At 39.1% G+C, this 27,061-nt stretch overlaps 1 protein-coding gene across 1 annotated transcript in view; it reads right to left on the bottom strand.

Moving 5' to 3' along the window:
• EPHA10 (EPH receptor A10) overlaps window positions 1–27,061 on the bottom strand; it is a 501,782-nt gene that overhangs the window by 141,765 nt on the left and 332,956 nt on the right. The window contains exon 6 of the mRNA XM_075195414.1: window positions 17,290–17,414. Within this exon, the coding sequence (XP_075051515.1) occupies window positions 17,290–17,414 (125 nt within the window). The remainder of the gene's footprint in view (window positions 1–17,289; window positions 17,415–27,061) is intronic.

Genomic DNA, 27,061 nt, shown 5'->3' with positions numbered 1-27,061 from the left:
TCAGCCTGCACCTGGAAAGGCAATATTGGGACATCTAACAAAGGCCGATTACAGTAAGGGCATATTCATGCAATTGTAAACAGATGCAGTCCGGGAAGAAGACACCTATCCACCAGGGAAAATTGTATTATTTGCAGGTGGTCAAGGGCAAATAAGGGATGCTGATGATGACAGTCTCCTGCACTAGCGAATTGTTTGCGTTTGCACTGCTGACGCTAATTGTTGCTTTCTTTGTCGCTCAAGTATATATTATGATTTTGAGTGCTTGTTTAAGCAAAACATTTTTTTTCTATACGAGACGGAAAGTTTTTGCTGCTGTACTTAAAAGATTTTAAAAGTCTTATTGATGGCTAATAACATATGCGTTTGTCAGGTGCGGGCTGGCAGATTTCAGCCCAGGGGGCGCACAGGCGGCCGCATCATATGACACGCGATGCGGCCACGTCATCGATGATGCAGCCGCATCGCGTGTCATCTGATGCGGCCTCCTTTGCGCTGACGAGGCCGCATCGCGTGTCATGCAATGTGGCCGCCGTTAATAATCATTCAATAGGGCATTCAGGGCTTAATGTGCTCTGTCTCACCTAACAGCGGTGAGACAGAGCACATTAAACAAGTGGATTAAAAAATGGTATCAAGTGTGATATAAGTGTCTGTGATGTATGCCTAGCATAAATCAGGCACATATGCAACAGGTGCCGACCTGCAGGGATCTTAATATGTCTATGGCTCGGCATATGGGTATAAAAATTATGCTTATTTTGCACAAATCTGCATCTGAACTATTGTTTTTTAGTTTTTTCAAAGAACAGTGGAAAGTAAAAGAAAATGATAATCTTTATATTGTTCTGAACGTTTTACCAAATACAAATATAAATAATAAAGAAGCTCCATACAGTTTTGAAATCCTTATCCTTAAAGCATAATATGATGACTTGCAGATTATAATTACATTTTTTTTAACTGCCCCATAATTAAAAATGTAGGATATACTAAAGTTGTTTGTAAACATAGCTATTTGTGTGCTGGAAACCTTAGGTAACACAATGCAGGGTAATTGCAAATGCAAACGATGTTGCCCACGGAGCAAATTATGCTTTCTGACATCACAGACCTATTTTTGCCAAATGCTCCCGTGTTTATGGGAAGTACATAGATTTTCACATCAAGATGACATTGTCTTCGGGTTTGCAAAAGTTTGCATATCCTGATTGGAGGTGCTGATTACAACATTATTTTCTGAATACAGGCTAGGACTACTTTTGTATCTTGTTTTGCACCCATATGTAAAACAAGATTTTGCTTTCATGATAAAATTATTTAAATCATTGTTGTTGAGAAGCCACGTTTATCTGGCATTCCCTGTTTAACATTCTAACGGATAACACTAAACTAAACTAAAGCACACAACATTATTTTTTCCGGCAAAGCATTGCTCTCCTCTATAAACATTAAATATGTAGTCAGTCTGACTGACATACTGTAGATCTTCAAGTCTGAAAGTTTATGAGCAATATGCTGGACAAAATTCAGTCATTTTCCAGGAAATCCCAATTTATGACATCCATTTATTTCAAAAGTGGATACATTTATCTTTCTATACCCACATTAAAGAGATAATATTTTTTAGCAAATTGATCGTGAAGCTACTTTTTCTGACCTAGGGCAGATGACCTCCCTAGTCTCACATTTGGTGGAATAATGTTTGAGAAGAACCCTGTCACTGCTCCACACTGGTATCTTTCAAAGGGCTCGTCTCACCAAACCAAGCTCAAACAGCAACATTGTAAAGGCGTTCTTATATGATGGTAACACAACTTGGTTGGTAGAGGTAACTACTAAACTACAATGTAAATTGTTTCAACAAGAGAATAAACACAAATATATGTCACTGTAAATCAGATCACAACATGACTTGCACTATTGTGTACCCCTTTTTTTTCTAGCTGTTGTCACCCATGTTTTGCCATTTGATTTTTCTGAGAGGAATGCTGCTGTGCTCTTCAAACAGGCTTATTGATATAACGTTCTGAAGCTGGCGATACACGTCACAATATCAGCAGCAGTCTCATACAATTTACTTTATATGTCCACATGTGTGACACACAAATATATTTCCAATGTTCAATACCACTTCCTTTAATTTTAAAGCTAACTTTAAACAAGTAACTAGTTTATATAAACTGCTTTCTTTTAATAACATGTAACCCATGGGGATGCTGCAATTAGACTAACCACATTTGCATCAGTAAGAAAAGAGATGGACATTGTCATTTACCAATCCAGGAAGAGAAACTACATTTCTCACAAGGCTACTGTGAAAAGGGGAGAGTGAGCTGTATGATAAGTCCAGAGAAGGTGATCCTAAGCAGAAGACCATTAGATTGGTGGTCTGGGCAGAGATAACAGACAGTCTGCAGATGGAGGTTTGCATGCACCTCTGAAGGACATTTTGCAAGGATACAAACTAAGGATTTTACAGTTGCTGCTACAGGAAGGTTTGCATACTGTGACTGTTGTACCTTACTGCAAGAAATTGAAAGACCCCTAAAAGCTGCAAACTGGACACATTCTGCACCCATGCCATGCTGGTATCCATACAAAAGGACCCCAACTTGCAGTGCACTGCTCCATCTGTGTGGTGTGTTTGAGTGCTGCTGGTGTGTTTGGCAGCATATTGTAGAGAGATAAGTAAATATATAAATATATATATATATACACATTCACCTCTTGAGATAATTCCCAATATCAGGAACCAGTAAGGTTAGCATCTGATATATTGATCCAGTGTATAAGGTTGTAACAATAAATGTTTATGTCTTATGCTGTTGAAATGATTGATTTATTGAGAGTTAATGTATTAACCTGCGGTTTATAGACGAGTTGGTGCTCTACTTTTATCCACGCTGTGTTATCATTGTATTATTCACACTATTATTTCATATTATGCCAAAGTATATTTTTCTATAAAATCACAAAAGCTGCATTTAGTGGTTCCAGGTTAATAAATGTGCCTGGTTGGCTTCTGCAGCACACAGTGTGTCACAGTGTGTTAGTACTGGACAGGGGGGTTCCCGAATTTCTCCCTGGTGTATTTCAAGAACACCCCCCACAAAAGAGAAAAGAGTGATTAGAGTGGAGGCACTGAGAACCAAGTACAGAGGTGAGAAGCATCTACATCATTCAAAATATATACTCTAACAATGCTTTAATACAGAAGGGGGAGTTAGAAAGAGATTTTATAGCAAGGAGATTTCTGCAAGCACGTGCTTCCACGGGGTCCTTGACTTGTATTGATATTGATTGGTATCAATAGGAACTACAATAAAATGAAAGGAGACACTCAACATGAAGAGTAGATCAACTGGCTTTATTTCAATAAAACCATCCTTAACTGTGAAGGGCAGCCCATTTTTATTAAAATGACTGAAACAATTAATTGCTCTTCTTATCAAACTTCTATACAACAAACAATGTTCCAAACTGTTGCCAGGAAACCTGTGGCTAGGATTGATTACCCACATATGCAATGGTTGCAGATGAGTGAATTGCCAGAAATTCGGCTCACCAAAGCAATGTTCTGCCAATCGGAACTTCTCCATTTTCTACAAAGTTTTATAGGTATTCAGGATCATATTGATCAATGCGGAAAATCTTGGAGTGAAATTTCTGAATAACTGTGATTTGGTATAACTGGAGGGGGGCAATAGGTCTGTGTTGGTCCTGCTGCTATTACAGTTCTGGTTTTGATTGGGGGTGGAGTTTGCATCTAATAAAAGTGGAAAGCTAAAAGTGTTGTGTTACGTCTTTAAAAGAGTAATGCCGAGTTATGTGATACCAGGTCCATTAGTCTGTTTATATCCACTTAGTATGAATGCCCCATCCACTTGAAGACTGCCATCTTTGTATAAAAGGTCCTTTAGAATAATGTATAATGAAATCTGTTCAGCTAACACATACCTGCATATTACAAGCCACTCATGTAAATAACCTTACACACCTCTTTCCTTTCTAAGAGGATTTGTGCTTTTTCCAACCGATTTCCCATTCTATGTGTCACTAACAATATTTGTCACCTACATGCGCAATCCTCTGAAATGTTGGCAGTGCAATTTTCTTTTTGCAAATTAAGGCCATCTCATTTTCTAAATGATCCACCATGATTAGACCTTTAGTTACGATATTTGATTTGTTCAACTCAAATTGGATATGCAGTTATGCCTTGGAAATACAATTATACATAATAGGAAAGGTTCAGTATTGATTTAGCTACAGTTTGTCACAGCTAATTAGTTTATTGTTCTGCATAACTAAAGGACGTATTCATTTTGAGAGGCCTGTGTTTCTGTCTTAATGTAATCATCTTGTGTTGATAGGATTTTAAATTTCACTGTAAGACATGTTTCTAAAATGTTTTTTCACTTTCCAGGAATTTCACCGCTTATTAGGTATAATCCACAGATAGAAGCCACTCCTGCTTTCTTTCGCAATTGATTGCAATTGAGCACAATTTAAATAAGTTCATTTTGTGAAATACATTTCCTGTTTTGGTTTATTTTACCACTGTATGGGGTTCATTTTTTTCTGCAAACACACATGTTTTTTATCTGAGCATTCCACAAGTGTCTATCCACTTGTTATACAACATGTATCTATTTAAGAGAGAAGCCAAAAAGAGACAACAAGAAGAAGCAGGTAGGTAAGTAAACTACTGCAGGAGTTAGATGGAACCAGGGAGAGTGGGTAACTGTAGAAAATGGGGGGGGGGGGAGGCAAATGTTGGGTAGAAAATAATTTTTAAAATGAAGGTGAAGTAAGAAAAGGAAGGAGGGAGCCCTGCCTTTTACATTTATACTGGGCTGCGCAATTTCTGGTGGCAGCCCTGATCATATATAATACAGACTAAAATCCACTAATCATATTACTCTAAAGCTGGGTACACACTACAGAAATTTCGACTAACTTTTTATGCAGAGCAATTTTACATGCGATCGATGATCCGATCACTCGGTCCATGGACTGCATACACACTAGCCTTGTTTAGGACGATAAAAAGAAGAGCGGACGTCCATATAGCGACTTTTTACAGCCATGTTGTGGTGAGCAATGACTGTAATTTCGTACTCACTGTTGTGGATCGGTCGGAAGTTTATACACACTACACAGCGGAAACGAGATTGGACCGAAAATATTAAACGGTACGACCAACCAAATGAGGCGATAATCGTCCATTTGGGCAGACTTTCGACCATCGTGTCACTGCACATACTGACCCGAATTTTAAACGAGCGGTCGTATGTCGGCTGTTTGAGCCGATTATTGGATGAAAACAGTGTAGTGTGTACCCAGCTTAAGTGCAAGGAGCAGAGATAGATCTTTATTGATTTCTTATCTCGTTCCTCTTGTACTAAGGGGATTAAATTAGGGTTGTGAAATTAGCCCCATCATTTTGTCCTGATTTTCTTTTAATATAATTATTTTGGAATATCATGTTCAAGTAGGGGACCTGGCATATTCATTATCTGAGTTAGTAATATCGATTGACAATTTATATATCAGGAATATTATTATTTATTAATGTTTGTTTGAATTCCTGATAAAAAGGAGTGAGTCCAGATAGTTCCTTTCCTTGTATTCCTGAACAAAGAATGTTCCAACTTTAGTGATGTGCTTTGGAGACTTTAAGAGAAAATATAGATGTAAATATACGTTTTTTTTAATGATGTGCCCCAGCACAACTTTTGTCATAAAGTTGAGAATCCACATAAAGTTGCTAGTGTGCATTGATCAAGACTGGAGTATATGATATGCAGGTATCTGGTGTACTTGGTGTGATGATCATAGCAGAACTCTGTTGCAGTACCTCATTTCAACAGAGGTGCTGCTTCTGTGGAATTCATTACAGGTTGCGAAGAATTGATCTCTTCTTCCCAGCCTGATGACTAACACCTGCTACAGGTCTTCAGAACTGTGGCTCTGCTTACAGTCCCTGTTAGATCATTGTTGTCTTTCATGGGAACAAACTTGCAGCTCTGTATCTCTGTTAGTATCCTGCTACTGTGATATTCTGGCTCCTTTCTGCATATCCAGCTCCTGTATCCCCTGTGTAGCTCGTGCTCCTGATTACTCTCTGTACATTCCCTGCTCTTGGTTAATTCAATCCCTGCCTTTCTCTGCCTGGCATCACCATTTGCCTCTCCAGAGATTATGTTAATTCCATTCTCTGGTGTATTTGTTTGGTTCCTGACTATTTATACATATCTATGAGTAACCTGTAACTTCTTCAAGCTGCATTCTGGCTTTTTCTGGACTTTTGCCATTATCTGCAATACACACCATTCGTACTCTGGCTATTCAGTCAATATCAATACATGGACTTCTGCATACATCTGCAATTACCTGGCATTATCTGAAGTTATCAATGTTGGCATATTTGATTTTATACTGTGCACCTATAACATTTTGCTCCTTTAGAGTTTGTGGGTCTCACCCATTCTGACACTCATCTGTGTGTTGTTTTATAATAAATAATCACAGCTAATACTCTACTTGACTTATGAAGTGTTTGTACAAACATTTGCCTGCTGTTAGCTCCTCAGAGTGTGATACCGGGCTCCAATAACAAAAGATTTGCGCTGGGATGATTTTTTTTTATTTTACTCTCCTTAATAAAGTTACTTGATGGATTGAAGGTATGGTTTTCTCTATTTGACAGTGCCTGCTGATGATATGTTGGATGTTATCACTATTATTACAGCAGAGCATATTACTGGACATTTTACTACTTCTGGGATCCTCTTTGGACGTAACATATTGCTAAATATACAGCTACATTACTACTGCTGTGCAGATTATTGGGCGTGTAATCAAATAGAAAGAACAAGAGCTCTGATGTACTTATCTTATACAAATACAGTCTTAAGTTTCAACTCAATGTATCAAATGGTATTTTAGTCCATTATCATTATATATGAATGTGTAGCAAAAAAAAAATTGTTATTATTATTATTGCAGTACCGTGTTAGCCAGAAAAATCTATTCCCCTCCTCCCCTATTCAAATTTCTTGATGTAACAGCTCTTAAATGTTGTGCCTTTTCCTCAGTCATTCATTTGTGAGCTTGCCTGATGAAGGGGCCTCTGTGCTCTGAAATTTAGCAAATATAATAATTTTTTTGGTTAGCCAATAAAGGTATCACTCCTATAATACTTTTGTCTTTTTTGACACAGAAGTATTTAACATCACATAGATTATATATGAATGTAAATTTTAAACCATATTACATCTCAATTAGCCGTTACTTGAGAACTGTAAATACCATTAAACTGAAGAAATGTATGTCAAACAAAGATTTAGGTCATTCCTTGGTTTACTGACAAAGTTGATTATAGTGGGGGTGGATGGGTCCCATCAACATCCACACATTCATGGCTCCCTCTGAGCTGTGTTGTGGGCATGGAAAAGCGATTGCACATACCAATAGTTTCCTATCGGTCCGCAGGAAACCCCCCCCCCCCCCTCAAAGCAGTCTAGGAAGGGGATGTGCACTCACACACAACCCCTGGAGTGGCAGTTGTGTCCATAACTTTAAGTATTCTCTGATGGGGAAAAAAGGGAGCCATATGGAGCCAGGTTGGTACATTTCCAAAGTACATGCGTTCTTTCCACTTCTAATTTACAAAAAAAAAATCACCTCAGGGAAGTGCCTGGGGTAGTAACTACAGAGAGATAAGATAATTGTGTAGGTCTGTCAGCTTTGTTTACTGAGCTATGCACTTAAGACACTTTTACTCACTTGACTCTTAGGGCTAGATTTACTAAGCTGCGGGTTTGAAAAAGTGGGGATGTTGCCTATAGCAACCAATCAGATTCTAGCTTTCATTTATTAAGTACTTTCTACAAAATGACAGCTAGAATCTGATTGGTTGCTATAGGTAACATCCCCACTTTTTCAAACCCGCAGCTTAGTAAATCTAGCCCTTTGTGTGCGTGTTTCCAGACTCCTGTTTCTTTTCACATGGAAGTTAGCAGAGCAGGTAACTAAATGCACAGTAAACCATGAAATAAAGTAAAATTCCCAACTATATTCTGATCTGATAACGAGTTATCATTAAGATATCAGGGGGCAAAATCAATTAGCTTCCAGGATCATGGCATTGCCCAGCCGCGCACATAAGGTGCAATTACGATACCACTACATCGCAGATTTCCCTTCACATCCCTATGTAGTGCAAAGGAAAGGCTGCGGTGTAGCGGTATCAGGAAGGAGGTGGCCGCATGTTGCCTGATCCCGGAATCTAATTGAATATGCCCCCAGGAATTGCATAAATTTGGTTGCTGTGAAATGTCACAATAAGAAGAGTCAAGTTTGTAAAGTTTGACTAAGTTAATAAGAGAGAGCTCAATATATGATGATATGTTACAGAATTCCTTCCATGTTTTTGGCTTTTGGTTCATTTTATATTTAAAGTAGCATGCCGATGACAGTTAGTGATTACTGCACCTTAGGTCAGCTCTGTGTCCTATTTCCCACTTAAACATCTTCCTACAGATATAAAACTTTTAAAACTTTTTGGAGGCAGTGGGAAATTAGATGGTAACACAGAGTAGTCATAACACCAAGGATGGGGTTAAATTTACTTAACCATCTCAGTTCAGCTGCTTCACTCAGTGAGTTTGACTGTTTTAGCTGTCAAGTGTCATTGTTTTTGCCATCTCTGTTCTCCCATTAATGACCCCTGCTGCCTCCTTGGTGTCATCATCTTCCTCAAAACATGGATAATAAGTGCCCAGACTGTTTTCCATCAAGAGTATGACGAAGGAAAAAACCATGCCGCACAAAGCTATTCCATGCTAGATAACTACTGTCACACGGTGCTTATTCGGCTTCCATAAACAAAGAATAAGACACTCACCTGTGCCTCATTAGTAGCTCTTAAAACCTTAGTCTTGATCTGCACATGTGCAGACTGAGTACCTGTCTGTTGATGGCAAGATTCCTATTGGTTCCTGGTTCTGGCTCTAAACTTGAAAAGGCACCTCCCCCCATTCCTCTGGGCCTGTTGATCAAGTTACCTGTCTGATTAGGTTCCTACATATTCTGTGTGCTCTCACCTGGATCGTCAGTGCCTCTGCTGTGCTGCTGTTCAAAGGCTATACTGCTTAAGCTGCACCTGTCTCTGCTGTGTTGCTGTTTTAAAGGCTATACTGCTCAAACTGCACCTGTCTCTCCTGTGTTGCTGTTCCACGGGCTATACTGCTCAAGCAGCACCTGTCTCCGCTCTGTTGCTGTTCCATGGGTTACACTACCCAAACTGCACCTGCCTTCGTTGTATTGCTGTTCCACGGGCTGGATCGCTTAAGCTACACTTATCTTCATTGTGCTGCTACTACACGGGCCGTGCTGCTCAAGTTACATCTAACTCTACTGAGTTACCCCTCCATGGACTGCACCACTGAAGATCATCTACTCTACATATGTCTCGGTGGCTCAGTGGTTATTACAGGACGTATCATCTAAGCTGCTTGTTCTTACCCACTCCTTGCTGGCTGGACTGTTACTTGTACCTCCTGTATCGTGCTGCCTCATTGTGGTCTCATATACCTGCTGCATTACCATCTCCACTTTGTTGCTGGACTGTTCCTGCTATTGCTATATTTGAATACACTGATTATACTGCTATATTGTATTCACTCATACTACATTGCCAGTGGTACTGCTCACCCTGTTGCTATGTTCCTTGTGCCTATTTACCAAGACTTTCTGTGATCATTCAAGCATCATAAAATCGCTGATTGTACTTTATCCTGCATCTGTTGTCTATTCGCTGTCTGGGTATAGAACTGACATTACCAGTGTGCCTATTCCACATCAGTTACTATCACTCCCCCAGGTCTTTGCCCAACACCCCTGCTAAGGGTAACATCTCTTGGGTAGATCCAAGAGTCCAGAATACCAAACCGTGACAACTACAAGAGTACTTGTACTGCACAAATAATGTCCAATATCTGCTTTGTTATTGATGGCTGAGACTGCTGCTGCCAGGCCCGGCGCTCCTATTAGGCAAGGTTAGGCAGTTGCCTAGGTCGCCAGGCTCTGGAGGGCGCCTGGAGGTGCCACAGAATGAAAAGTACTTTAAAACTGTGCGGCGACTGCTGACCATACCTTTCACGCCCGCCGCACAGCATTCAGATACATCCACGGGGAGGGGGGAAGAGGCTATTGCTCACCACCGCCACCTCTCTGCTCTGTATCCTCCCCTCCACTCACTGACTGTTGGGCCGTGACATCATCATCACGGCCCGACAGTGTCAGTGAGTGGAGGGGAGCAGACGGAGCAGAGAGGCGGCGGTGTTGAGGCAAGGTAAGGAAAGATGTGGGGAGGGGGGAGGAGGGAGGAGGGGCGCCGATTTTGACAAAGTGCCTAGGGCGCCATGGATCCTAGAACCGGCCCTGGCTGCTGCTTTGCAATAGCCACAAGCACTATCCACACCAGCAGCTACAATTGTTATTCAACTACCTTATATATCAACTGTTCCCCACACCTCTTAGATTGTGGGTCTCATTCATCAAGGAATGCAAAATGAACATAATGTGCTGTCATAAGGGTCCTTTGCGCTCGCAGATGAATTCAAAGTTACTGTGTTCTAGAGATGGTCACTGACCCCCGTGTTTGGTTTTAGTTTTGGTTTTGGATCTGGATTACCTTCGGGTTTTGGCTTTGGTTTTGGCAAAACCGCCCTTGCGTGTTTTGGTTTTGTTTGGTTTTGTTTTGCAATTTTGTTTAAAAATCAAATATTTTGGGCCTTAAATTAACCTAATTTAGTGCTCCACCTGTTTCTTGGATAAGTGAGGTAATTCTAAAGCTAATAAATTAGGAAAAAAACTGTTTAATCCCTGGTAGGCAGTCCTTAATTCTGCACACAAACCTGATTGTCTTCCTCTCCATATTAGCCTATTGGCAATGCAGCCATTGTCTTTGGGTGTATATTACACTCTACACTTATAGTTAAATATATAAAGAAATGGGCAAAGGCAGTTTGGTGTCTGTCTGTGTATGACACCCTACCTTTATTGTGCAATTGACAAAACAGCAGCCTTTCAAGACTGTACGTAATATAGAAATGCCCCAAGTCCCTTTCCTATTTGGTGGTAGATTACACTCTACACTTATATAGAAAGTTTTAAAAAGATGTTATCGTCATCATCTTCAGCATCATCCTCACCCTCATCAGTGTGTACATCATCATCACAGACTATCAATTCACCTCCGCTTGAATCCGCTATTAGAGAACTGTCAGTGCTTGGATGTCTTTGATGGTAAAAGCCTTCCTCGTGGAAGATGTAGTTCATGTTTATGAAAAACATTTTCTCCACATTTTTTGGAAGTAACCTCCTACATCGATCACTGACTAGTTTCCCAGCTTTGCTGAACAATCTTTCAGAGTACACACTGGAGGGTGGGCAGCTTAGGTATTGCAAAGCAAGTTAGTACATGGGTTTCCAAATGGCTTCTTTTCTTCCCAGTAAGGAAAGGGACTGTCTGACATTTCCATATCAATTACCTCTTGAAAATAATCCTCTACCATCTATTGCATGTTAATACTCGGATTGGATGGAGTTATGGGCAAGGTCACACATTTTTTTGAAAAATATTTCAAACCAGCCCAGATGTTAAACTATTCTGGTGTGCCCCCTGCGTCTTACCTGCTTTGCTTTGGAAAATTTAATTTTTTACGAGCAGCTGCTTGAGAAACTGAAGGAGGACACGTCGTCAAGCCAAGGTCCAGTTCAGCGGACAACTTGCTGAGCAATAGTTCCTTGCAAAAGTTCACATCTCGCTCATTTTGAAGGAAAGACTCAATGTAGGTCTTAAACCTTGGATCAAGCACAGTGGCCAAAACGTAGTGATCTGAGTTCAAGATTTTAATAACTCGAGCATCATTGTGAAGGGAATTAAGTACTTGATCTACAAGGCCAACATTGAACTTGAAATGGTTTCAGCACCTTGCACAGCACAGAAAGGATTCCCCACTGTGCAAGAGTGAAATACATCCCCCCTCCTTTCCCAATGTCATGGCTGGTGCAATACGCTTGGATGGCTTTGCGCTGTTCCTCCATCCTCTGAAGCATGTACAGGGTGGAATATCACCTAGTTAACACCTCTTGCTTAAGTTGGTGGCAGAGCAAGTTAAATTGTTCTTGGAGCTGCTGCAATTTCCTACATGCTGTGGCAGAATGCCTGAAATGGCCTGAAATTTTACGGGGCACCGAAAGCATCTCCTGCACCTAACGGTTATTTCTTAGGAAGCTCTGTACCACCAAGTTGATGGTGTGAGAAAAACAGAAAATGTGATGGAATTCACCAAGCTGTAATGCTCGCACTATATTGTTGGCGTTCTCAGAAATTACATATCCTGGGTAGAGTCCAAGTGGTATAAGCCATGTATCAATCACATCTCTTAGTTTATGTAATTGTCAGCTGTATGCCTGTTAGTTAAGCCGGTGATACAAAGTGTGGCCTGCCTGTGACAAATGTCACTTAGTGGTGTACATGCTGCTGCTGTTCCTGCTGGTGAAGGCGAATGACCAACCCAGTGGCCTGTCACAGTCATATAGTCTTTAGTTTGCCCACTTCCACTTGTCCACATATCTGTGGTTAAGTGGACAGTGGGCAGAATGGGATTTTTCAGCACAATCTCTACATTTTTACACTTTTTTTGTAGCGAAATAGCTTTACGGGAAAAATGGTGTCGCAATGGAATTTTGTAACAGGGACACAAAACCTTAATTAACTGTGAAAAAACAGCTGTGTTTATTGTGGATATTGGACGCAGATCTGACACTAACATAGTAGCCATGGCGTCTGTGATTCGCTTGGCGACTGGGTGACTGCTGTCATATTTGCTTCCCCCAGCAAATGATTGTTTCACAGTTAATTCTTGTATTGTAGGACTGCTCTTTCTCTTGCCCTTCTTCTGGGATGAAGATTCACCCCCAGCAGCAGCAACAGCAGCAGCAGTGGGACTAACACTTTCTTCAGACCAATCAATTATAGTGCAGGAGTCATCCAGCCTTACTAATTGGGATGCAGGGCTAACTCCAAACCCTACTGAGGATATTGATGAGGATGGTGGGGTGGGTGTATTTTGTAGTCATTGGGATGTCGGTGACCGAAGGGTCCTAGCTGATGAGGGAGTGCTTGTAATTTTTTGGGAACAACTTTCAGCTCTTCCCAATACTTTGCCATGAACTCTCGTCAAATGGCTTAACATGGATGAGGTTCCAAGATGGTTAAGGTCCCTCCCTCGACTGACTGTGGCTTGACATACACTACAAATGGCTATAAAACTGTTGTCAGGATTTGGGTAGAAATAATTCCACACATAAGAAGTGGATTTTTTTGTTTTATGCCCAGGCATGACAATGGCCTTTTTCTTTTCACGTGCCAGAACTGCTGCCACTGGGGCAGGACTTACACAAACAACTTCATCCTCATCAACATCCTCATTAGCGCCCTCATCGCCTACACAAATCTCCCACTCATCATCTTCTAATTCCAAAGTGACATCCTCAATTGATGTATCACCGGCTACACTCGGGCTGTTCAGGTACACATCAACAGAAATGCTGAAAGGGCCCTTCTTTATGGGTACACTATCAGAATGCTCACGATTACACATACCACTGTTGGATGGACTCTCCACAAGGATTGGTGTCATTTCTGATTCTGAGCATACATTTTCCTCTAATGCCTTACTGTTTTCTTGGAGCTCGACTTTCACTGGTAATAGTAGTTGTGCACCACTTTTGGACTGCAAATTACTTGGTCTTGCTTGCAGTGAACGTACAAGAAGAAGGCTCAGTAACATTTTTTGATCTGGCAGAGAAAGACGAAGGCCTCATTCTTTCTTTGCCACTGCGTGTGTAGAATGGCATGTTGGCAATATTTTTTTTATCGGCAGTTAACTTTTCCTCAGCTACAGTTCTTTTTCGCTTCAACACGGTAAAAAAAATTTTGGGTGTGTTTATTTCCCTGATTTAAAAAGACTATGTACTTTTACATAGGCTTTACCAGATGACGTACTGGGAACACTGGAAAAATTCCTCTGCACTCACTGTCTTGATAGTCAGTATTAATGTATTGTGCAAGGTCTAGAGCAATGCAATTCCCAATCCAATTGATTAAATCACAATAGGGCTATATGGAGTAAGCTAATTATACATGAACACATTTATTGATACACCTCTATACAGAAAATAAAGCAATAAAGATATATAAAGTTACTAAAAGAGTAAAATCAATTGTTGATGGCTTGAATCGATATATAAATGAAAACAACAATGCATTCAAATGGATCCTCACAAGCATAAAACATAGCCAATAATCATAAAATAACGAGTTGAAAATGGATTATTGTACAGCAACTGAATAAGGCTTTAAAACCAAGGCATATAGTGTTGGTGGTCTAACTGAACATGCAAAAGTTCTTAATGATAAGAGGTGAAGTTCCACACTCGATGAGAGTGTAGCAGGATTATGAAAGACAAATGTCAATGAGTGGACTTTTTAAAATGAATCATTGGTGATGATGTTGTAGCCTGTAGGTATCAAGCAAACCTAAGCCGTGGAGATACGGTACCCATGGTAAGAGGAGCCTAATTGGTAACCAATGCAGTCAGTGTGTCCATAAGAAGAAAGTCGCACCGGAGTGAGAGGTAGTAGCGGGTGATCACTTCCGCTACTTTAGATGGCTACTACCTCCTTTACCTGCATACTCTTAGGACCGTCTTGCCGCACTACCTATAAGGAATACCTCCCGGATACCGGACACCCTTGCATATACTCTCCGACAACAAACGCAAGTATTAGTTTGACTCCGGTGCGACTTTCTTCTTATGGACATACGGACTGCATTGGTTACCAATTAGGCTCCTCTTACCAAAAGCCTGCTTTTCCCAGGAGTCTTGGCCAGATCATCTGTTACCAATACCTGTGTTGCTGTTTAGTATTCTCTCCTGATTGATCAGCTGGAATTGACCTCTGCTCTTCTGAGGAGGGAACCAGAGAAAAGAACTATGTTGTATGTTCAGGCATTAAAGGGAAACGTGGGAAGTGGCCTAACTGCACACTGGTTAGAGAGGGGCCAAACAGTCAGTATAGTGTTATTTTGCTGCAAATCTGCTGATAAGTAAAAGGTAACCCTGGCAAAGTCTTATAGATGAAACGCATAGAGACCCTGTTCACAGCAGGAATCCACTTGAGAACAACTGGAAATGATGCCACTAGGCTCCTGTGTGCACAGGAACAGCAGTTCCTAGTATATATAACGGAGGCTAGTCACCCTGCACCTCTGGCAGCATTTCTGGGCTCAAAAGCACAAGAAGTGCACTGTGTAGATTGGCCTGCTTTACATCGTTACACTGTAAGTGTGATTTTAATACCTTTTAATAAATTCCATACAGAATTTTACTATGTGCCGTTCTCCCTCTCTCATTTTACATGCTTGGAACAAGCTGGGACTGGGTCACCACAGCAATATCCAAAATATCTGAGTACGGTTTACAGATAAACAAGAAGGTCTATTTCTGAACTTCACAAACTACTTATTGTGGACACATTACAGAAATGTTGGCATATTTATACAGATCAGATGCTAATTGCAAGGCATTTTGTTACCTACTGGAAGTGAATAAGAGGATTGATGCTTCTCATCTTGATTAATTGCCACAAAAACTGCTTAACATTAGGTGTGGCCTTTTGATATCTAATGTAACAGTGGACCTCATTTATTTTTAAGTATGGCATAGAACGGTAATAATATAAGAGAATCTGTTTATATTGAATTATTGTGATAAATACTTAGTTGAATATTGAACTCCCTAATATCAGATACTGAATGTTTTATTAGACATTTTTGTCCAACAAAACACTAGTCTACTATATTTGAGGTAACTCCTGTAACAATATATTTATATATATTATTTATTAGATCCCTTTATCTATATATATATATATATATATATATATATATATATATATATATATATATATATATATATATAGCTCCTAAGTCCGTAATAATATTATATATCTGTATGTGTATGTAATTGTGAGTTTTGTTAGCCTTTTAGCCTTTATAGTAGTAAAAGATTTCTTTAATGTTAACATGTGTTTGCTAGTTTTATATGTGATTTTATGTGCATACTGTAATGGGAAACATTGATTTTGCTATTGGCTATATGACGGCACAACATGACAGTGCACATTAAATCATGTAACAATTAAACATTATAATGTTGTGTATTATGGTCCTATGGTGAAGCTTATTATAGCCTGACTTTATGGTGCCCCTTTTATTTAACAACGATCACTTACACAACATCACCCACTAACAAGGTTCTTCCAAAAGGAACAACGTTCTGCAACCCTTTAGTCGACTCCGCATTTGCACGCTAACACAAATTTGGGTACTAAAGATGGAAGCAAATGCACAAAATAGGCGCGTAACCTCACAAAAGAGAGACAAGCTGAATTCAAACAGCAAGTTCACTCATTTTTGCACATAAAAGGGCCCTAAAACCGTTTTTGTTAAAGTACATTTTTCTGAAACATCATGTAGCTTCAACAAAATAAAATGCATTGCCGATGGCACATTATGTATTTGAGCTGTCCTTTTCTTCTTAAATGTGACTGAAACATGCAGCAGAAATAAAGATACAGAAAAGTCAATTCTGCACAGCGTTGATGGTGCCTGGAATCTATTCAGTTATTTGTGAATGACTTGCTGAGCATGACCTTTTCTTACTGTCATAACTTAATGGCTTGGAAGTCTACAGAGTACTAGCATTCTTAACTGTTGATATGCCTTTAAAATGTATATATTTATGTGTGCGCTCCCCAAGACATGAGATTGCATGGATTAAGTTTCTGGTGTGAACACAGCAACTGATTGAAAAGTATTGTTTTCATAAGAATCAAACATTCAACAACAGTTTAATTATATGTTTAGGTAGGATTCTGTTATTAATTGCATGACAACATAATATCACACATCAGTAACTTTGGCTTATTCAGAAAAAAATGAACATGAATGGTTTCCATGACAGCAAGTTTGAAATACAGTCATATTATACTTACATACTTACAGTACTGTGACTTTTATTAAATATCATACTCAACGGCATACCTGTAGAGCTGTAAATTCGTAGTGAAAAGGTTAACCAGATGAACTGCTAATAAACAGATTTGATAGTAATAATGTACAAAATTAGCAAGTTTCAAAATACCTTTTCATAGTACTTGATCTCATACTCTGTGTTGTTGATAAATGGGAAAACCGGCTCCTGCCATGATAACGTGATGCTTTTTTGATCCACTTTATCTGCCCTGATGTCAGTGATCAAAGACAGTGCTGAAAAACCAAAGCACAAAATTAGCCAATGCTGCAAGTGAAATATATATATCTTGTCCATTTAACGAATAAAGCTGTTAGGCGTTATTGATTTCAAATTGAAGTAAACTACCACTTGTATAAGACTGTTTTAGACTTCAGAAAGGTCAGATATCACATATTACAAGATTGGTATTTTTGTTAATTTGTGCATAAAATTGTTGCTTTGCACCTTAGACTTCATACAATTCCAATATCCTAGCTGTCTGCAGAATGAATTGAAATAAAACTGCTTTTTGAATAACATTATGGACCTAGAGTTAGTTTAGATGGTAAAGTGAAGAAATTATTGACGTACTGTGCTTTTTCAGTACAGTACAGTGCAGTAGAGTAGAGTAAAGCTTTAAAACTAAAATACTACATTAAATAAGTTATTGATGGTGTTTATATTTATGTTATACATAATGTGTCTTTGGGAACTATCGTCTTCAATGACTTTTGACACATCTTATTTTATTAATAATGACATCTTTTTTCTTGATAACCCCACATATTCCTATTTTAACAATTGCAGCCAATTCCCAGCAGCCTCCAGGACTATATTTGGTTTCATAAAACATTGGTGGTTGCTATGGCATTTCTTCCCCTGTCTCCAGCCCCTGTCTAGAGCTTTTATGGTCTGTGATAATTACTCATCCTAATCTGTGACTTGTGACTTCCAACTGAGCACACAACTGCACATCCTGAGGTAAAAGGCAGCTGCTTATTTCTAGCATAAATCAAGACAAGGAATTCTGTCCTCCACCAGTGGTTCGGGACTTAGACTGGTTCCCTTCCTAGTCCCTGTGTTGCTGCTGTATTTGTCATGCCTTTTATTACTTTTATTTTGCACATGGACATAACTCCCAAGGCAGCAGTGTAAGCATATACTTTGGGAAGGGAGCTCATAAGGGCCCCTCAGCTGCCATAACTCATGAAGCTGCCACCCTTTCTGCTTCAGTGCCTGCTCCTCTATGCTATCCACTCTGATACTTCAGTGACAGGGGAATGGGCTGGTGTCTGCAGCCAGTGATTCTGGAAAGAATTGTGCCAGACAGAAGCTGGTAATGCGTGTGCAGACTGGGTGGAGGGAATGACCGCATGTACCACTTGGAATTTATTGATCTGCAAAGTAAAAAATAAGGCTCAGGTGGGATTCTGAATGGGCAGATGGGGCTCCTGTCATAATCTGCCAGGACCAGGCCTCAGCAAGGCCCAGTGATGGCTTGCTTTACATACCCCTGTACTTTTTACCCACCCCTTTAAGACATATGTGGTCACCAGGCTCCATAATGAGCTCTGTGCTGTGTGACCATCAACATTACAAGTACCAGAATGCCAGAATGCCATGCATTTAAATTCTGCTCAGAGAGGAAGGGGACTGTTATGTCCCATTATTCTCTGTTTAGGAAGTTCTGAGCAGATTGCAGAGGACAGGCAGACAACTAAAGAGATTAGGGAGGTGGGGGTAACCCAGTAATGTAAGTATGTGTGGGGGGGTCCCTCCCTAGAAACCTTGGGCTAACCCTTTAAACTTTTGCTATGTGTCCACCAATTTTCTTGCTACTCCCCTCTTTCTGCTTTAATGCCTATTGATATTCTGGTTTTGATCCTTTGACTGACTATTGACTCTGTATTCTTGATCCAGGGCTATCTATTGATCTTCCTTTCAATTATTCCCTCTCAGGCACATTTAGCACGACATTCATACACATCAGCTTTGTACCTCATTACTCTGCAGTTCCTTGCTGATTATTACATTTTTGCATTTTGATGGTTAAAGTAAGAATACTTCCACATGTTAAGGCAGGATAACTTTATTTATTCTTTGGCTAGATAGAACGTTCTTTTGAAAGCATTTTGCTATAATTGACTAAACAATGCTATACAACTTCCGGTTTAGTTTAAGTATTATCTGTTCACAGCAAGAACAATTTAAAAGGATGAATGCAGTTTGGTATGAATTTTGAAAGATTGAACATAATTGGAATGCCCTCATCCCCTCCCAAAAAAACCCCACAAGCATTCCAATTTGCTTTGTTTCAGGAAAAAAAAAGAATATAACAAAATATGAATACATCACTGCAAATTCACCCACATACAATGAGCACAATTCCATTATATGTGGCTTATCTATAGAAAATTGCCTGAAATGAGACATATTGAATATTTGTGGCACCTTATAAGTCAAAGATAATAACAATAATAATAATTTATAGCCACAATAAAATTGACCTAACTATAAAATGAAGGCAAGTTAGTAAAAAGTATTAAGAATAGGAAAAGTGACATTTTGTTATTTTTAACTTTTATGTTTTTAACTATTTATATCTTTTCAATTTTTTTCCCAATACCTGTATATACAGAAAACATTGCAGAAACAGTCATTTCATTTTATTTTTCAGTCAAGTATAAATATAATCCACTTGGAACTGAGGCTCCTGGTTAATCAAATTTAAATGTGATTCTGCTTTTTAACAGCCTGGCTCCATATGTGGCACCAATGATTCAACTGATTTCATGACACATGTAGCAAAAGTACAGAACAATATTTCCTAAAAACTGAAGTGCCATATTTTAAACATAACCTTCTATATTTCTGGCCCAGATACTCCCACTGAAATATTTTATTACATAATTCAATGACTGCAATGTATTGCAATGTGCTATTAGTTGCTGTGAAAGGCCCATCAAAATGGCAACTGAGCTTCATATTGTTGTTTTCATACTTTTCTGTGTGTATTGTAAAATGCTTATCTAATCAAAGGTTGGGCCGAGATGTCTCCATATATTATGCCAGTTTGGTGTCTCAGATGCTTTTTGCATATGTGCAAAGAATATATCTTTCTTATCAGTAGTGTACCAATAGATAGTCTGAAAATCATGTTCATACCCTTAAGTGTAGGTTGACAATAGAGATGGTCACTGACCCCCGTGTTTTGGTTTTGGATCTGGATTACCGTCGTGTTTTGGTTTTGGTTTTGGTTTTGCAAAACCGCCATTGCGTGTTTTGGTTTTGGTTTTGTTTGGTTTTGTTTTGCTATTTTTTGGGAAAATCCATGTTTTTGGGCCTAAATTAACCCAATTTAGTGCTCCAACTGTTTTAGAGACAAGTAATCTAATTGTTGAGGTAATAAATCATCCAAAAAAAAGGTTAATTCTTCGTTGGTAGGCCTTCATTTATTCTACACACAAAACAGATTGTCTTCCTCTCCATCTATGCATATTGGCAATGCAGCCATCGTCTTTGGATGTATATTACACCCTACACTTATAGTTAAATATGTAAAGAAATGGAAAAAGACAGTTTGCTTTCTGTCTCTATAGGCCCCCCTCCACTTTTTTAAAAAAACCAAAAATTCAGCCATTATAGACTGTACAATATTAATTGACATGGAGAAAGCCAGTTTGGTTTTTGTCTCTCTAGGCTCCCCTCCACTTGTATAAAATACTAATAAATTCAGCCGTTATATACTGTACAATATAAATTGAAATGGACAAAGGCAGTTTGGTATCTGTCTGCATCAGATCCTCTCTCTACTAGGAGTAAAATAGAAAACTATTCAGCCGTTATATAATCTAGAATATAAATAGAAATTGAGAAAGGCAATTTGGTATCTGTCTGCATCATAATCATCAACATCATCATTAGCGCCCTCGTCGCCTACACAAATCTCCCCCTCATCCTCTTCTAATTCCAAAGTGGCATCCTCAATTTGGGTATCACCGGCTACACTCGGGCTATTAAGGCACACATCAGAAGAATGCTCACGATTAGACATCCTACTGTTGGATGGACTCTCCACAGGGATTGGTGTCATTTGTGAATCAGAGCAAATATTCTCCTGTAATGCCTCACTGTTATCTTGCAGCTCGGCTTTGACGCGTAACAGTAGTTATGCACCAATTGTAGGCTGGGTAAATTTTTGGGATCTGCCACTAATAGCCAAAGGTGAAGGCCTCATTCTCTCTTTGCCACTGCGTGTGTAGAATGGCATGCTTGCAATTTTTTTTTTATCGTCACTTAACTTTTGCTCAGTTACACTTCTTTTTCGCTTCAATACAGTAAATTTTTTTGGGGTTTTTGTTTTTTGCACTAATTTGAAAACACTCTGTTGTTTGACATCGCCTTGGCCAGATGACGTACTGGGAACACTAAAATCAGGACTGGTGACAGAACCTGGTTGCTCATTCAGATCATATGTGGACTGCTTTGAATCCATTCTGAGCGCAAACCACTGGGGAGTGCTAAAAATTATTTGGTAGATACTGCTGACAGATATGACTTTTGACAGCCAGAAATATTAATGCACAATTAGGGAGTACACCCCAAAAGCACTGAGGAGTGCTAAAAATTATTTAGTAGATACTGCTGACAGATATGACTTTTGACAGCCAGAAATATTAATGCACAATTAGGGAGGACACCCCAAAAGCACTGAGGAGTGCTAAAAATTATTTAGTAGATACTGCTGACAGATATGACTTTTGACAGCCAGAAATATTTATGCACAATTATGGGGGACACCCCAAAAGCGCTGGGGAGTGCCAAATATGAAGAAAAAATAATAAACCTCTATCCTCCTCTCTGCACTAGCGATTTTGGTTAGAGCAATTGCAAGAACAATATTGTATTCTCTGTCCCTGCTCTAATTAGCCTATGACTACACCCTGCTCTCTCCCTCTGTCAAATGGCGATGGATTGCTGTGGAGGCGTGTATTTATAAAGTTGAAGTATCGTGAGAACCGAGCCCCGAGATCCGACGACGTCACAATGACGTTCGGCCTCGATTTGGATTCGGAATGGGCGGTAGAGTACCGAGCTGCTCAGCTCGGTACTCGGATACCCAAAGTTCGGGTGGGTTCGGTTCTCGGAGAACCGGACCCGCCCATCTCTAGTTGACAATAAGGGCTAGATTTACTAAGCTGCAGGTTTGAAAAAGTGGGGATGTTGCCTATAGCAACCAATCAGATTCTAGCTTCCATTTATTTAGTACCTTCTACAAAATGATAGCTAGAATCTGATTGGTTGCTATAGGCAACATCCCCACTTTTTCAAACCCGCAGCTTAGTAAATCTAGACCTAAAACCCTTTGTTCTCTGAGCATAACAACTTAAATGCAGCCAGATAGACCCTTGCCTCATGACTGGACCTTGATGCAGAAAGATGCCAGAGTTTTTCCAGATTTCGTATGAAAGAAAAGGGGTCCTGGAAATTGACTGTTGCTTGAACATATTGGAAGCTAAGTATTTCACTTTTATGTTATGTTTATTGTAAAAATGAAGGTAAACTTCACAATAAATCTTGCATTCGTGAGTCATTAACTCTTTGAAACCAAAAGAACCTCATTCAACCTGCAACAGTTGCCAAGAAATGTATTTTATTGATGTTTATAAAATAAACATCTAAAACTGGCTTTCATGCCACAAATGTTGGCATAAATGTCTTGTACACAATAGAATACTTTTAAGCAAGTAGTGAAGAAATATTTGTATTGAGAGCATCTCTCCAGAATCTTTTGTCACTAGAGTGATTGAATGATTATTTAATAACTGTGAATGTAAACTTCTGTTCAGAATGCGTGCGTATGAAATGTCATTTATCAAGATAATCTGCTGGTTTGATCATGACATAAGAAAAAAAATAAGTTTGCAGTATTAGATGAATAAACATGCCAGAACATGACAGTCTGCTATAGAATGTTAAATACCCTACACACTTTGCTTTGTATTTATTGAAGATGTTGGAAACAATATTTTTTATTACCAAAGCTACTTAATTATCCTTAAAATCACTTTTGGGAGGCGTTCAATAAGTTTTACTATAGTAATGGATACTACTTACCTGTGGTCTGGCCTTTGCCTGGCATCGGCAGTGAATACCTACAATGGTCCTGTGCTGTAATCCTTACTCCTAATGAGATGGGTTTTCCAACTAGCAGCAAAGATGTTTAACTTGTATTCAGCTGAATTAGAGAAGGGGCATCAACAACATCTTTGTCTGTTTGAATCAAGCAATAGTATTAAGAGTGCCACATCCATCCCTCCACTAAAGGTTGATTTTCCTGAATTAATTATAGTGCATGTACCAGTTGCATCTGATTGGATGGCTACCACACTTAAGTGGTAGGGTAGTAGGTGACACTAAGGGGAATTGTAATGCATGAACAGCAAGGAATACTGGATACTGCAGTTCTTCTATTTGGGAAGACTCATGGTATTGTGGAAACTTATTTTTGGCTTTAGTTGAATATGTTAAATAGGGAATCTGTTTTGAACCTTTTTTTACACTTGGTATCTAAATGGCCGTAGGGGTGCATAGAAGTTGTTAGATTAGTATATGTTTTGCAATTAAGAAAGCACAATTTGAATATGTACAGTTTTGATTTTTAGATGAAAAACATGGCAATTGACAGGGGCTCTTTACTGTATGTACACTGGGTGGCAGCACTTTATGTCTGGACCATCATCAGACTTCACTCCAGGAAAGTGATATTCACAATTATTGAACTTCATCCAAAAAATTTTAAAATATAAAAATGTTTTAAATTATATTACTTGCACCTGTGTGCCTCCCGCCACATGTAATGTCACAAGTGTTCAATATAAATGTATAAATAAATATATGCAATGTAAATGTAAAAATAAATATATAAATATAAAACACTGGACAATACGCCCAGCAAAAAAATGCAGCTTGATAGATTTCCCCCTATATTTTATTGTTACTTATATTACAGTTGGCTTTATTAAAGTTTGTGATGTGATTCACAATAGGTAGGTTCTTGCTCTGTGAAATTTCTAATACTCGGATTGGCAATAGGTTAATCAACCCTTATATTTGTTAATACTTTTATTGGCTATAGTTTGGTCTAGACCAGTGTTGGCTAACCTATGACACTCCAGGTGTTGTGAAACTACAAGTCCCAGCATGCTTTGCCAATATATAGCAGCTTATTGCTTGAAGGGATGCTGGGACTTGTAGTTTCACAACACCTGGCGGTAAATGTATCATACTCCGGTTTCTTCATCTCGAGGGAGTTCGGCGAGATGACAGCTAAAATTTAAAGCGGCGCTGCCTTGTAAAGGGAAACTTGCCTGGAGTGTCACAGGATAGCCAACACTGGTCTTGACTGTGGATAATATGATAATCTGATTGGCTACAAGTTGGACTGAAACTGACTACAAAAGAGATCTGACTGCTTGGTGTTCAGGTCAAATGGTCAAATCACTTTTGGCATTGCAGGGGCTTGTGAGACCTTGCGGAAGATGACATTTAAAATTTACTCGTGCTCAATAATGATCCTATCACTTATAACAGGATTAATATCCAACATTACATTTGTTTTAGGCCCAATCACATCTCAATATTGGGCTGATTGCTTATTATAAGCTATCTTAACACAGCTATGCATGGCCAGCATATTCATTTGGGCAGTCTAATGATCTGATTGGCTACAAGTATATTTGTCCACAAGAACACTATAATCATTTTCTCAACTACATGCTGGTTCTAGTCTCGTGCATATTCTAATGCACTGTTTGATTGTAACTTTATTTTAGTTAAATTTACTTAAAAAAGAGAAGAAGGGGATCATAAAGCAGTTTCATGTTCCTCTGGGCTCATTGCTTCATTATACATTTATGGTAGATCCATTTCTGACAATTGAGACTAGATATAATTTCCGAAAACTACATTATTGGACGGATGTAATTTGTATAGAGTCATTCAACATGTGTCACTGGTTAGCTGTCAAGTCCAATGACACACACTATGGTTGGAGATGAAATCTGCTGAAAAGCCTCAGTGCCTTGTTAAATAGAGAAATTACAAGCCAAAACTGTAATCCAACAGACTCTACTGTGGAAAGAAATAAACTGTCTTCTCTGACAAGTCATCTTGCAGAGTCACTAAATCCAAAACAACAGTTGATCTAATACAAGAGGTTAGCTTCATAATTATACATGTAAGATGGCTTAAAATGTTTTAGATTTAATTTTATTTAGTGGGTCAATTTGACCAGGGCCTGTGCTAAAAAGAGTTACCAGAACAGACAACTTTTTATGTAAAGTCTATGCTATTCCTGTGAAGAAGAGAGAGGGCTTATTTATGCATGCAGACCTAGCAATCCACGTTTCTTTTAGGTGTCTCTGTTTACTGACACCAGACAGAGCCCATGCAACTGTACACCTCAGTTCTCATCATGTTCTAGAAATTCCTTACACTTATTTTCAAACAGAAATATAAATGGCCAATCCTCTCTCTTGACCTTAAAGCTCAGTATTGGTCTCTGAGAAAGTCCTTACTGCTACACCCATCAACCCGATAAAGGTTAATTTCCCAAAGTTAAATGATATTGCATGTAACAGTTCCATCTGATTGGATGGCTACCACCCTGAGAGGATCAAATAGAGTAGACCACAAACTGCGTTTCAGCGTGTAATACGCTTTTTTCATCCTGCGCGTGTCTGCAAAGCGCTTGTTACATTTGCAGCCATATGTAGACTGAGATGCCTCCTGCGCTTAAGGTCACTTGCAATCACTTACAATTGAAGAGGATGAATGGGGGAATTAGGGGGGCCTGTAAGGGCATGTTGGAACAAATGTGATTTGTGTAGATTGAAATGCGACATATACACCTGCCAAGAGACAGGAGTCTTACCTGTGCTCAATCACTGGTGTAAGTTACATACTGATAGTGATGAAGGTCAGCTTAGATGTGTCTCTCAACATAGTGTAAGAAGTGTCTTTTTATGGGATGCAATTTTAGTCTATGGTTTTGAAAGGAAATAGCATCCAACTGTACATAAGTGGTAGGTGGGAGGGCTAAGAGGAATAGTATCTCATGAACAGCAAGGGGAATCGGGTACTGCTGTTCTTTTACTTGGGGAAGGCAGGTGTTATTAAATAATCTTATTTTTGGCTTGAGTTCTTTCTTGCATATTTTAAATATGGCATATTAATGTCCCTCTGAGTCTGTAGAAGTAGCTAGACAAGCATATGTTTTGCAGCAGCTGATGAGTTAGGAAATTAACTGTCAGTACTTGGCATATTTGCCAATGAAACTGTGCACATTTTGCCAGCAGAATTTTAACTTGTGCACTCAAAGTCCTGCCTCACCCACATTATACAGCACAATAATGTGACTGTTGCCTCCAGCTCAATTCATATACTTTAAATTGTGCAAAAACAGCGCTGAATGGAATTATACAACATGGCAAAGCAAAGTGGAACTCAACGAATGAGTTGCTTGAACTTCGCACCTCTGGAAAATGGGCAGTGCCAATGTAAAGTACGATTTATAAGACATTTTTCTAGAATTTTATGACTTTTTCTAGAATTTTATCATCATCATCACCATTTATTTATATATAGCGCCACTGATTCCGCAGCGCTGTACAGAAAAACTCATTCCCATCAGTCCCTTCCACATTGGAGCTTACAGTCTAAATTCCCTAACATACACACAGAGACAGAGAGAGAAAGACTAGGGTCAATTTAGATAGCAGCCAATTAACCTACCAGTATGTTTTTGGAGTGTGGGAGGAACCTGGAGGAAACCCACGCAAACACGGGGAGAACATACAAACTCCACACAGATAAGGCCATGGTCGGGAATTGAACTCAT

Source organism: Mixophyes fleayi, chromosome 2, assembly GCF_038048845.1.
Source record: "Mixophyes fleayi isolate aMixFle1 chromosome 2, aMixFle1.hap1, whole genome shotgun sequence".
Taxonomy (NCBI): domain Eukaryota; kingdom Metazoa; phylum Chordata; class Amphibia; order Anura; family Limnodynastidae; genus Mixophyes; species Mixophyes fleayi.
This window is presented reverse-complemented; position numbering and strand designations above follow the sequence as displayed.